Raw genomic sequence first — 13,580 nt, 5'->3', positions numbered from 1 at the left:
TTTGGAACAGTGACCTTATTTCATTTATTTAAAAGAAAATAGCTATTCTCCCCATAAACAAAAGCTAATGTAATTGAATGCGTTATGCGTTACTGATCTGTTTTCATAAAGCTTGGTTATTACAGTAATTTTCTTTGCTTTGTCTGTTTCACAAGCACAAAAGTGTAAACAATTGATCTTTCATGCTGTCTGTACAAGGAGTGTTCAGGGAAAGAGCTGAATATCATATTCCTTTGATATTGAGAAAATCTGTATTTGAAAATGTCTAGATGGTATTGTATGATCTGGTGGGAAAATTCTGAAATATGTGGTACAGGGGTTCATTTATTGGTGTTCTTATTATGCATACACATGCTATTTTTTCTTGCTATTTTACCCCAAGTTTCTATCATTTGAGGTACAGCAGCAGCATACCGAAGTCAGTAATCAGGATTGCCACTTTTTCATAGACGACATTGAGGACCATAATGACTATAAGGCTGATAAGCGAAGCAGTTACTGAAGTGGCTGTCTGTGGAGTCAGGTACTTGTGGATCGCCTCCGTTCCACTAATGTGCTGTGACAACGTTGCAGAAAACACCAGGAAAACCGAGAGCCTGTAGACAATGATTCCAATAACTGAAGCAATAATCAAAAGAATCTGCCAAGGGAATGCAAGAAAGATGTTGCTGTTGAACCATTGGCTTTAGAAAAAAGTGAGTTTGAAATACTTTTTACAATAGGCAAAAGGAAACCAATTGTGTGCCTGTCATTCCAGCGCAAGAGGATGATCAAACAAGGTAGAAGGCAATAAATATAGAATCCATAGAAGAAGCCTTTTTTCATGCAGCATAGTCAATCCGCAGGAAAGAAAAGAGATGGTCTGGTTTATGACTAATAAAGAGGTTTGTACCAATGCGAGCGAAGATAATGAGATGCGTAATCAAATCTTACGCCTTGAGGCATGTGATGGAAGAAGTCTCCCTCTTTCGGCATTGGGCAATTGGCAGGATGGCAAATGTACTAGCAAGTCTGCATTGATTATGGAGGAGGCTGTACCTTCTCTTTCACATGATAATATTACAGATACTGATATTGCAGACACCTCAAAGGAGTTGTAATAATGATCCATGCACCTCATCTTGCTTGCCATCTCCACTCTTTCTGCTTCTCCTCCTGCTTTTATTTCTTGCTAGATCTCTAGCTATTATTCAGATTGATGTCCATAGAGCTGTGAATCTTTTTTTCACTATCTCTGCAAACTGCCATGAATCCACCTATCTCCCCCTACACTGCCACATAAGAAGAGCGCAGTAACAAAAATGACAAACCCAGACCAAACCTCTTCCCTTCAACCTGAATTCCTGCCTATTTAAATCCAACAGCAAGCCTGTATTCTTTCCTATGTGTTCCGATGTGTTAATGCTGAGGCTCTTCTGGGCAGCCAGTCATCACTCTATCTCCTGTCTGTCTCCTATCACGTAGGATGAGGTCTTTTCCAGCTGCTGTTTGTGCTACAGGTGAGGAGGAGACACAGCATGATAAACCACTGAGCTTTTCAAGGTGATCTCTCTGGGTATGCTCACCATGTTATATATTGTTTCATGGGTGACTGGACTACTTTCAAGTTTTAGTTGTAATTAAAGCAGCAGCTCTGGAAGATTAGAGAGCGCACAGCTTTGCTCTGTTAAGTGAAATGAAAAACCTGAAAGAGGCCCAGGACTGTGAGACATGATATTGAAGCAAATGGCTGGAACAAGTAGGATAGAAACTGGCAGGGAGGAGAGCATGTAAACTGAAGCCTTTCCCCTACTCCCCCACCAAAAGCAAAGACATTTGTCTTAAAATAATGAGAGAAAAACCAATGGACCACATTTGCAAGCATAACTTGCAAGCTACAGCTGCAGGATATTTTGATACATATTTTATATTGACTGTATGCTAGTAAGTATTTGGTGACCACAGCTACCTTCTTCATGTGGGTCCATACCTTATGGGCTTGGTTTATGCATCAGATGGAAATCCAACTGAACCGGTTCCATTGTTACCTTTTGTTCAGTTCAGGAGGATCTTTTTTTTAGATACTTACTAGAGAAGTGAACTCATGAGGTGAAAGAATAAGAGGAGGACTTTACCCAGAAGAAGACTGCGCTTGTACAGAAAGTCATCCGTATGCACTTCCCACAGGCAGTGTATGGCACATGTTCTTCTTGCTGTTAAAAGATTTAGAAACAGATCAAGGATGCACCCAGTCTTTTTTTCATATTTTTTTTGTGGGGTCCAATTAAATCCTTTAAGGTATTGAGGGCAGAAAAAAGGAAAGACGTGGTTTTGTTTGCTTTCCTGCTTTGTTATCTGGGAAACTCACATTTATTCATGATTTCAAAAGTCTTTGATTACAGGGGTCTTTTTTTGCTGCCCATTCTAAGATAAAAATGACTCCCATAGAGGCTGAGTGTCCTCAGTTCCTACTAACTTCAGCTATAACAGGGTGCATAGTCCTTTTGAATGGACCCATCCTTCTTGGCTGATCATGGCATCCAAGGTCATTATCTTTCAAACCTCATTGGCTAAAATTAGCAGGAACTAAAATTTTGGTCCCTGATCTCATTATTTCTCAATTTATCCCATAGCAACAATAGGATGGCTTTCCCAAGGAAAATGCCTGCCTCAATATGGTGGTGTGAAAATTCACTGAGTCTTTATAAGATCTCTGAGGATTAAAATCATTATGTTTTAGCATATTCTTCACTCTTTGAACTGTCTGAAAGGAACTTTCTAGCTACGACTTTATACATTAAAGGTGGCATAGGTTTATAAGCTTTTAAACAGAACCAGTTCTTTTGTAGTACAAGGTATAAAAAGAACTATATAGGATAGTTTCAACTATGGCAGTTAATTTTGAAACTTTACAAGTGTGCTCTAATAAAGATTAGTATAAGGTGGATGGAATGTGAAAGCAATGCAAATGATCAGATAAACGCCAGAGTAATATATTGACAGAGAATAATAAAAAGTGAAGTTGAGCTGGAGTGAGCTACAGAAGCTAAAGCTACTCAAAATGTATAATAAATAGAGATCTAAACTAAGATCCTCATAAATATAAATCCTGTTTCATCGAAACAAGGATTATCCTTGTCCCGATTGAGTTTGCTGTTATTAATCGTAATTGCATCCACATGCACTTAGCAACAATACCTATTTATACATGTTCCAAACAGAAACATCTTTGGTTGAAAAAAACAGTCTTGGCATGATATATAATGTAACTTCTTTCCCTCTATTTCACCCTTTTTTCCTGATGCATTCTTAGGCAAAGACAGCAAATGCTCTGTGATCTTGGCCTCTGGCAGCAACACTGAATCATTTCTTGGTGGATTTAATAAAGTAGTCTCGGTCTCCTAAGCTGGGGATGGTGCCTGCTTCTGTTTATTTATGACACAGGAACCTCAGCAGTGCAAGCTCCTCCAACGGGCAACTACTTTAAGGGGCCTACAGTTAGGTGTAAATTCTCCCCCACGTATATACTTTGTAAGTTCACTATTTCCAGGCCAGCTTATCAGCTCTCCTTGAAGCACTGCTGATTTATACAGCTCCAGTCCAGATTCACCATTTTCATAGTGTCCTCTCACAACATGTCTATTGCAGTAGCCATCACCAGTTACCAGACTATTCCTTACCTGTGTGATTTCATTCATTACTACGTGAGTGCATCGAGCTTCATATTCTGGGCGAACTTGTTCTTCTTGCTCTAAGTACTCAACTGTGTCCCATTCATACTCCAGTTCAGCTTGCCGTCGCTTCCAAAACTCCAAAAACAAAGTAACTATCCACAAGATAAACAACAGACATGTGAGTGTTGGACACTGCGGGACCCCCTGGGCTATAACATGTGGCTCATGTTTTCCATACAGATTTTCACAGACGTGGAATAAACCCCTTATTGGCTGCTGTGATGGGGAAAATAACTGGATCTACTTCTTTATGCAATTATTGCTTTGGATATATAGGCACTTTAATAAGAGAAACCTGAGGTCAATGGTGTTGTAAGCACATGCTAAAGAATACAGATAAATTTATTTGCTTTCTGCCTAAGGCTAGAATATGAGCACTTTGGATGTTATACTATAGACTGCTTTTGAAAAAGTTTGTCATGGGATGCATAAGAAAGCAAGTTGGTTGGACAGGTGAAGACAAAATGCTGGAGAGTGCAGGACTTCTAGAAAAGAAAAACTCAGTATACCAAAAATTGCCACAGGGACCTGGGGGTCCTAGTGGACAGCAGGATGACCATGAGCCAGCAGTGTGCACTTGTGGCCAAGAAGGCCAATGGCATCCTGGGGTGTATTAGAAGGGGTGTGGTTAGAAGGTCAAGAGAGGTTCTCCTCCCCCTCTACTCTGCCCTGGTGAGGCCGCATCTGGAATATTGTGTCCAGTTCTGGGCCCCTCAGTTCAAGAAGGACAGGGAACTGCTAGAGAGGGTCCAGCGCAGAGCCACGAAGATGATTAAGGGGGTGGAACATCTCCCTTATGAGGAGAGGCTGAGGGAGCTGGGTCTCTTTAGCTTAGAGAAGAGGAGACTGAGGGGTGACCTCATTAATGTTTATAAATATGTAAAGGGCAAGTGTCATGAGGATGGAGCCAGGCTCTTCTCAGTGACATCCCTTGACAGGACAAGGGGCAATGGGTGCAAGCTGGAACACAGGAGGTTCCACATAAATATGAGGAAAAACTTCTTTACGGTGAGGGTGACTGAACACTGGAACAGGCTGCCCAGGGAGGCTGTGGAGTCTCCTTCTCTGGAGACATTCAAAACCCGCCTGGACGCATTCCTGTGTGATATGGTCTAGGTAATCCTGCTCCGGCAGGGGGATTGGACTAGATGATCTTTCGAGGTCCCTTCCAATCCCTAACATTCTGTGATTCTGTGATTCTGTGAAAAGCTCCTGTTCATTCAGTCTGCAATTTTTGTGTGGACAAATTATCAGTTTGCAGACTACAGGAGTCAATTACGGTTCAGGTAAAGTGGCTGAAACACGCCATCCTTCCTTCTCTGCTAGCATGAATCTGAAGGGGCTGCAGCTCTTTTTGCATGGCCTGGCACTTAGAAACTCTCTGGGCTGGGTCAGCAATTTCCCTGGACTCTGCTCCTACAACTGGAAGCACAGGGGCACAGGGTACACAGAAGCCTAAGTGGTGCTTGGTTAGACATCAGTCCAGCCAAGCTCATTACCTTGGCCTGAGACATGATGCAGGTAGGTCTGGCAGCAGAGGCAATGACAGGCCCAGCTGAGAAGGCTGGGAGGGGCTCAGGATGATAGGTACCACGATCCCCAGCGCACTGGGATGCTCTATTACTGAAGACAGCACGTCCTCAGACTAAATGAGTGGTGTGGCTCTGCAGCTCTGCCTCTGGGAGGAGTTAGTATCCCATCGCTGCACTCTTCCTTACTCCTATTGTCTGGGTGCAATTAATCCTAAATGTGTTTTGTTTAGTTAGTTTTGCCCCTCATCCTGAATGATGAAACATCAGTGCCATGCAGGTACAAGTCCAAACGTTAAAGGTTATTTCCAAAATCAGGTGTGGTCAATAAGCCCCAAACTGAAGCTTTTAAAAACCAGAAAACTCCATGAGATGGGCTATGAGATGACCTTGGCATCTGCACACAGGCAAAAGCCCAGGAAACCCTCCTCCCCTGATTAGCCAGGGGCCTCTTTCACAAGGATTTCTCCGCTACTTCATCCTTAGAAGCACAAAGACCATTCCAAGCAGTGGGCCGGAGGATCACATCTGCCTTCTCCTGCAGAGCAAGGAGACCAGTCTTCCATGAACCTGTAACTGCTGCCCAACCAAAATCACAGGAAGTTACAGATTATACTGATTAGCTCCAGCTGCAAATCCAGCTGCTGCTGGGGAGTCCTGAAGTGCAGGGCCTCCTTCTGTGATAGTCTCAGTGACAACAGTGAAAGAAGGGCACATAACATGGTGACAGCTCTCTCAGCCCCAGCACAAAGAAAACTTCCACTAGCTAAAATAAGCCAGCAGCTAAGTTCCGTCTTTCAGAGCAGGGAAGGAGCCGCTGCTGCATTTGACATTTTCCTTTTATTTTGAAAGCATTTTTTTAACAGTAGAAACAAATGACATTTCAGAATCAGGAGATCTGAGTGCTAATTCCACCTCACATTGGTAATTCGTGGTGTCTCCTTTTGTGTGTCCCTCAATACTGCCATTCAGTATGGCCCAGGTATTCTGCCTCTGAAGCTGTGTCACCAAGGACTGAAAAGAAATGCCTCAGTTGGAGAACATTTGTTTATTTAACTGATCTTGTTCAGGGACGGGATCCAGCTATGGCAGCAAGTAAAGTGGAAGCTGCTTCTTCAGGAGCTTTGCCAATCTAATCATGCCATCACAGGAGAAGTGGTAGAAGCGCTGGTCCAGAGCACTAATGCATAGAGGATTAATTCCTGAGGCCAAATTCCCTGATGTTTTATACTGCTTTGAGATCTTTGAAGGGAATATACTAAAAAAAAGAGGCCATTATTAAAAGTGTATTGATGATAATGAAGCAATAACATATCTAAAAATCTAATATTATTTTAATTGTTTTGGACCAAGACGTCCACAAAAGTATTAGAGCAAGATGAAAATTACAGCTGGAATTGCACCAGGACAATGGGTCATTTGGATTCAGTACAACTTTGACTGAATTTCTGTAGTACAATTCACCTCTTTATATAGTGGACTTATGAAAAGAATACTAATAGATCTTGCAGCCATCACTATAACCATGCAGCTTAACTTTGTAATTATTAGTCTTGGAACCATTCTTCAAAAGAGGAAACACAATTTTAATTAAAAAGCAAACTGCAAATAAATTAATTATTCAGATGACAGTAGAAGATTACATTAGTATTAAACTTCTAATTGTTTTTATTTAGATAATTTCTTGCTGGTATTTTGATTTTAGCATATATTTTGAAAGAAATAGTCTTTTAAAAATGATGTGTTTCATCTTCTATTTCTTTAAAACAATAGCTATTTTGAAGCACTTTGGGTCATCATAGGAAAATAAAAATACACTGTGCTTTACAAAGAAAGCAAATTATGTATTCTTGTCAGCCTACATACATAGTACCCTGTATATAGACCTAATATATAACTTATTTTGGTAATTTCTGGATAAGACAGTGCAATAAAATCCAGTTAACAAAGTTGCCAATATGAACAACTGAAACCATTTCTGGGAAAATAAACCTTGCCTAATCCCTTGAAAACAGCACCAAGTGGTTTCACCCATGGGAAACATCCTGGTTTCAGATACATTTTCTCTGCTAAAAGATAAATCTAGTGCTTGTAACTACTACACTTTTTACAATCAGTTTCTTAAATAAAGACAGGAGGAAAAAATTCCTGGGAAATACAATAAATGATTATTTTTCAACTGCCTTGCGCGGTCACACAGCTGTTAACAGGCACAGGCATCTCCAAAACTCTTTGGAAAAAAACACCTCCTCTGCCAGATATGCTTAAGCATGTGGCTGGCTCCTGCTGGGTGAACATGAGGCAGCTCTAATCACTTCTCTTGGACATTTCTCCAAGTCAAGTGAAACAAAACAGACACTGAAGACCAACTTTTAAGTTCTACAATTTTTTTGTTTTCTTATGATGCTATAAAAGAGTTCCTGTGAATGTATATATCTGCTGTGGAACTACCTACTGGTGAATTTTTGAGTGCTAGAAAATGAAGTAGTTGCAGGTTTATCCATGTTTTCTTGGCTGATGCTGGAGGCTTGGCCAAAATTAGATGACAAACCACAGTTGTTGAAATCCACTTACCCCATATTCCCATAAATACTGCAAACACCAGTGTTCCAAAGCTATCAAATACGCAGAGTTTCTGGGAAAAATGGAAAAGGAAAAAAAGGCTTAAAATATAATTGACTATTTTTTTTCCTACCACATTGACCCAGAACAGAAGCTGCTTACTGAACATGTTGATTTTTAGCTTTTATGTAGTTTAATTAACAATCTTACTGGTAGTGTTTCCTCAGTTTCTGTCAATGTATAAAACCCTCCATTAAATTAAGGAAATTAAATGCAAAGCCCAAAATTAAAAATATAAGCCAAATATGCAGCAAGAGGATAGTTAAAATGATGTAATATCAAACTTCCTTCCATCTGTTGCATAGGAAGAGGAAAAACAGTGCTTCTGCTCTGGGAACTTAGTATAGAGTTATGTATTTTTAATACAGCTACAAAAAGGCGATGGACACATCTGGTTCTCATGAGCAGGACAACAAATCAAGCTAGTTAGTAAAAACACATTGTGATGAGATACCTCTGTGGTCACAATTTGCCTTTTCTTTCCATCACAGCTTTTCCCCTGTATTCGTATTTGTTTTACCCTTTAAGTGCGCTGAAGCAGCACATTAAAGCTGGGCAAAATATTTTTGATGAATAGCTGAAAAATTGCAGTTTTGGGAGTGACCGAATCTATGGAAAGGAATGACAAAAGCCTAGTGAGACAAGTTAGTGGAGAAAGACAGACAAGTTCCTCTAGTCAGGAGCTCAGAGCAAGCGTCTGGCTGTGTCACATCTAACAGGACACGGCTGTGTCACAGCTTCTGCCATGGCCCACATCAGCCGCTCCATGTACCCATCTCCTCCTTGACAATGCGGGTCGAATTCAAGGCACGGACCCATATAACTTCTCTGAGGAGGGAGGAGGCAGAATTTAGAAATGTCAAAACATGCATTAAACATTTCCTTAGCAAAATTGATTCAGAGCTACTGAATCAAGATTTTAGTGATTGAACATGGGTTTTCTTTTTTTTCCCCCAAAAGGAAGAAGTACCCCAAAGTGAAACCAAACAGTTTATTTTTTTATTAAAACCACTTGTTGTTTCCATATCAAGTATTTGGGGGCTAAGTGAAATTAAAATAAAAACCAAATTTTTTCATCTTGGATCAAAGTGGAGAAATTATTGCTTCTACTTTTCAAAACTCAGTCACTGTATCAAAAGGCACAACTATTTGCACAGTTTTAGTAATTCTGCAGGACATTACTGGAGAAACGACATTGTTTTATGCATAGTACTACAGAAAGTGCAATTAAAGTTCCACAGCATGTCTATAAGCTGTAAATGTAGTTACCTTGGACGATTCACAAGTGATGGTGAGGTTCCAGTAGGTACATGCTTTGTCACACTGAGGGCACATTATGATTTTACCTCCTATGTTGGGATCACACACTTCTTGGCTAAAAACAAAACTAGTCAGTCACTCACCAGCACCAAATTCTTTAGTCCTTTTTCGCACACGAGGACAGTGCAATAATCTCAGGGAAATGAGAAATAATTTACTGGTGATCTGCTCTCAAGAATTCCTGCTCCCCCTGCCCTGGCCCCGGCAACACATCCTCATTTCCATCCTTAGTCCTTATCTCAAAAATGGATGACATGAGGGGAAAATAATTTCCATCCCTTGTACGTGGTGGTAATTCTCAAAACTGCTCACATTAAAAATAAAATAACTCTTCAAAGATCTCACACTCTTCAATAGGAAACCCACACTTGCATGCTCACGTAGGTTATCACAGCAAGTCTGAGGGGAGAAGGAAGAGGAACACTGCCTACCAGAGCAAGGAATAGCTGCAGAACTGAAATGGCTACCTAGTCCCTGTGGTCTTCTAAGGAGGATCAGATTGGAAAATGTGCAGAGGAGGCCTGCTAGGGTGATTCAAGGAACAGCAGATCTGTCTCCTAAGAGATGGCAAAAGAGTTCGGCTTATCTAACCTAGTATGGTGGAGGCTGAAAGGTGATGTAACTGCTTTCTATAAATACATCAGTGGGGAAAACACCAGGGTTAAGACTAGATGGGTATAAATTGGCCGCAGGAGTGGAGCTCTGGAACAGCCCCTCAGCATGTTTTGTAAAGATGAACACCCTTCCTGAAGGGGGTATAGAGTGTGATGGCCTGCAGAGGATTTGGCACAATGACCCAGGAAAAAACACCTGGGTCACTGTGCCATGGTTGAATTTCATCATGTTCTGATGAAGGAATCTGTGTCATGACTATATCTCTCCTCCCAGTGTATCCTGGGCAGCTGAAGTGCCCTGTGCTGTCGCTCTTCCTCTAGTCTCAAAATAGAGGAAAGAAATTTTGAGGGCTTTATCAAAGTCTTTGAATATCTCCTTTAAGGATTACCACTGTGAAAATTATGTATTATGGCACTTTGTATTGACTTCTGTCTGTCACTCTTTTCTACGTGTTTCTACACTAGGTGTGGTTAACCTAGTGCAAAACATAAATAAAATGGTGAAATAACAAACTCTCAGATATCTATCGCTGTAATGTTCCATGGACATCCATTACTCTTCTAGCTCACATTTTATGCCTGTACCTTCAAATCCACAGCCGTTGCTGCTCTCAAACACTTTCATTTTGCCTCTTTTATTATTCAATGTCTTGCAAACTCTATACAGTCCCCCTCTGTAGGGGACTGATCAAAATTGCATGTAACATTGAAATAGGCCTGATCAGATACCTCCATGTGCAGTTGTCCTTTGTCAGGCATCCATACAGAAAACAGCCAACTCCTACAACTGCAGCCACGATCAGCATATTAGTGTAAAAGCCCAGCCAAGCAAAGTAGATTCCAATTTTCTCTCCATAGTATTTCCTGTGGAGGGGAAAGATTTTTTTCTGAAATGCAAGTAAATTCACATTTCTGTTTCAAGTGGCTCATCATTTCAGACATTTTGTGCCAACTCGTATTGTCATATTCCTCTGGTTTGAACTTTGGGATTACAGAAGTATTACAGCTGGGTATTTCTATCAGCACTTTTATGCCTTTATAAGAGGATAGGAAGGGGAGAAAAAAAAAGGAAAAAGAGAGAAAGATCATACCTTGCAAAGAAAAATTTTAAGTGGTTGCCTTTTCATGAATTGGTTTATCATGAAACCATGCTCAAAAAATGTTCCCATGCATGAGCTCTTATGGGTGTATATACCTGCCCTCAGTACTGAGCTGTGCCTCTTTGATACCCCCAAAATCAGACCTAGTATGTAAAATCCCCAGTTCCGTCTGCATCAGTCCAGCTGCAGTCACACCAACCTTATGAAATCCAGAGGCTGCAGTTTGAAAATATTTTTAGGATGAGCCCATTCTCTGTAGAGAAGATATCGTTCCCTTGGGCAGTCAGGATCGGTTGACAGGTGCCTACAACTAGACTGCAAAACAGAAAGAGCATGAGAAAAAGATACCATTAATCTAACCAGCACAGATCAGCTCTCATCTCTGCAGACCCCATGCCATGAAGCCAGAGCCTGGAAGAGCCTTTTTGCCCAGTCTCACTGCAAGCCAGGAAACAGAGCAGGAAGGCAGGTCTGGGTGTGCACAAGGATTCAGGATAGAAGGGTGTCAGAAAGGCACCAAATGCTAAAGCAAACACAGTACATATGTAAGCTGAAAATAACAGAGACTCATTATGAACTTAAATCTAAGCACATGTCAGCATCTGGGCACTTAGGAATAGAAAACAGAAAAGGATCCATTCCAATTAGAGAACAGGACTGAATTAAAGTGGATTTTAAGTAGCTCTAACATCTAACATGCTTTGCTTCAAAATAATGTGCTGGAATGAAGGCTGGAAAGTCTGAGGGATAAAGCCAGGGCTTCCAGTCTCTGTTTTAAATTTAAAAGAGGGTTCACATGGAGATAATCCTTGTGTTTATTACTAGGTTATTTGAAAACTTATTTCAATAAAGCCTATCTTATTTGAGGGAATTTTCCATTCTACATTTGTGATGCAAGAAGAAAAGAGACATTTGTAGAAATCTATACGCTACTTTTGCTTTTCAGAGTAGCTGTGATATATAATTTTAATTGTATAAAAAGACAGTCATTAATTACTAGGCATATTGAGTCCAAATTCTCCATGCCATGATAGAAATAGCCTGCAAGGCAGGCTTTAAATTTTTAAGAGGAAACTTAAAAAATGGATAGTCATGAATTATAATTCTGTCCTGTAAAGCTTTGGGTTACTTACAAGAAACATGATTTGTCTTGATTCTGCCTTAAAGATTTCCTTGAAACCCTTGGAGGCATCTTGAATATTTTAAGCAGAGCGCAAACAGCTGAAGCAGCTACCATTCCTGACCTCCCATGTTCTTAGTGTCTTCTCAACAGAACACAGCTCAGACACAGAATGGTGGCTCGGATGGGGAGGAGGTGTGGGGGTGTGGGTATACAATAGATATAATGCAGAAAATCAGCCTTCAGTCTTTGATTACTGTATCCCATTTGCAGCCTCACATGGAGTTTTTCCTTAGTCAAATACTCTGAAATCTGATTTTTTTTCTCCTTCATTTTCTTTTTCTGTGCTATTGCTAGCCTTTGTCTGCAAAACAACTTTCAGTATAACTTGCTGCTTTAAATTATATACTTTAAAAATCTTCATAAGTGTAGACACAAAAGCTGGATTTGTTATTATTGCAAGATGAGATTCAACCCAGTTAAGCTTTTCTCCACATCACTCTGACATCACCTGTGAGGCGTGGGACTGGCCGGACAGAGCCTTCCTGCAGAAATATGACTTTCCCTGCACGTATGTCACAATGTTTGGGGACTGTGGGGATGTTTCTCACTGTGTGACACTGTCACGCATCCTAAGATGAGACTTGTATTCTGCATCTTTATTAAAAATGTTTGTATTTGATATGAATGTTAATACTGAAAAATTGAATACTAAAAAAAGGGATAATGTTAAAATTGATTTAGAACGGATGATACAGCGTGTCATTGGAACTATCACTCAGGCCAGGCACTTTACTGAACTACATGTCCCAGAGAATACAGGGTTAACACCTCCTAAATGAAATATGTTGGTTTTCAGTTATGGAGCTACATTTTTAACCAACAGTGCTTTGGAAGAGAATCTCTTTAGCCAAACTATGTCCTGTTCTACTATGTGGATGTAATAACCAGTCAAGGAGTAAGGCAATCAGTCGTGCTTGTGTGTTTTCATATAAACTCCACAGATACAGTTCAGATCTCTCTTTCAAAATATATTTTAGTTACATGCACTGGACTTACATCATGAAGGGGAAATGCAGCTTTATAGATTCCAGTGTCCAGTAATTTGTTAATGCCAAACTTTTTCACATTGTTTTTGATTGCATATTCCACACGGGACAGGATAAAATGAACCTGAAATTTATAAAATATTTTTATGTCTCTTGCAACCTGAAAGTAATCATACACAGCTATACCTGTTTCAGCATATAATCAAGCTGGGAAAGGGTAAGGAGTGCAGACAAAATTAATTGCACAGGGTATATGAACCATTCAAATCCCCCCTTTAAATTCAAGTGGAACAGAAGTGGGACAAATGTACAGAATATTTTTCTTCTGGATTATCATAGAATCATAGAATGGTTTTTGTTGGAAGGGATCTTAAAGATCATCTAGTTCCAACCCCCCTGCCACAGGATTGCCCACGCTGTTTCATAAATGACACAGGACTATTGCATCCCAATTTTTTCTACTTTTTCATGATGTTTTCATGAAGGTAATTGCACTGATTTGACTACAGGAAT

General features: G+C 40.3%; 1 protein-coding gene across 1 annotated transcript in view; it reads right to left on the bottom strand.

Moving 5' to 3' along the window:
- ANO6 (anoctamin 6) overlaps window positions 1–13,580 on the bottom strand; it is a 71,288-nt gene that overhangs the window by 13,157 nt on the left and 44,551 nt on the right. Inside the window, exons 6-13 of the mRNA XM_068401728.1 lie at window positions 13,078–13,191; window positions 11,098–11,213; window positions 10,528–10,662; window positions 9,134–9,239; window positions 7,817–7,877; window positions 3,660–3,805; window positions 2,115–2,192; window positions 415–640 (exon numbers count right to left, since the gene is read on the bottom strand). Of these exons, the coding sequence (XP_068257829.1) occupies window positions 415–640; window positions 2,115–2,192; window positions 3,660–3,805; window positions 7,817–7,877; window positions 9,134–9,239; window positions 10,528–10,662; window positions 11,098–11,213; window positions 13,078–13,191 (982 nt within the window). The remainder of the gene's footprint in view (window positions 1–414; window positions 641–2,114; window positions 2,193–3,659; window positions 3,806–7,816; window positions 7,878–9,133; window positions 9,240–10,527; window positions 10,663–11,097; window positions 11,214–13,077; window positions 13,192–13,580) is intronic.

This window comes from Nyctibius grandis, chromosome 5, assembly GCF_013368605.1.
Source record: "Nyctibius grandis isolate bNycGra1 chromosome 5, bNycGra1.pri, whole genome shotgun sequence".
In the NCBI taxonomy this organism is placed as follows: Eukaryota; Metazoa; Chordata; class Aves; order Nyctibiiformes; family Nyctibiidae; genus Nyctibius; species Nyctibius grandis.
Note: the sequence above shows the minus strand (reverse complement) of the source record. Positions and strands in the feature narration are given on the sequence as shown.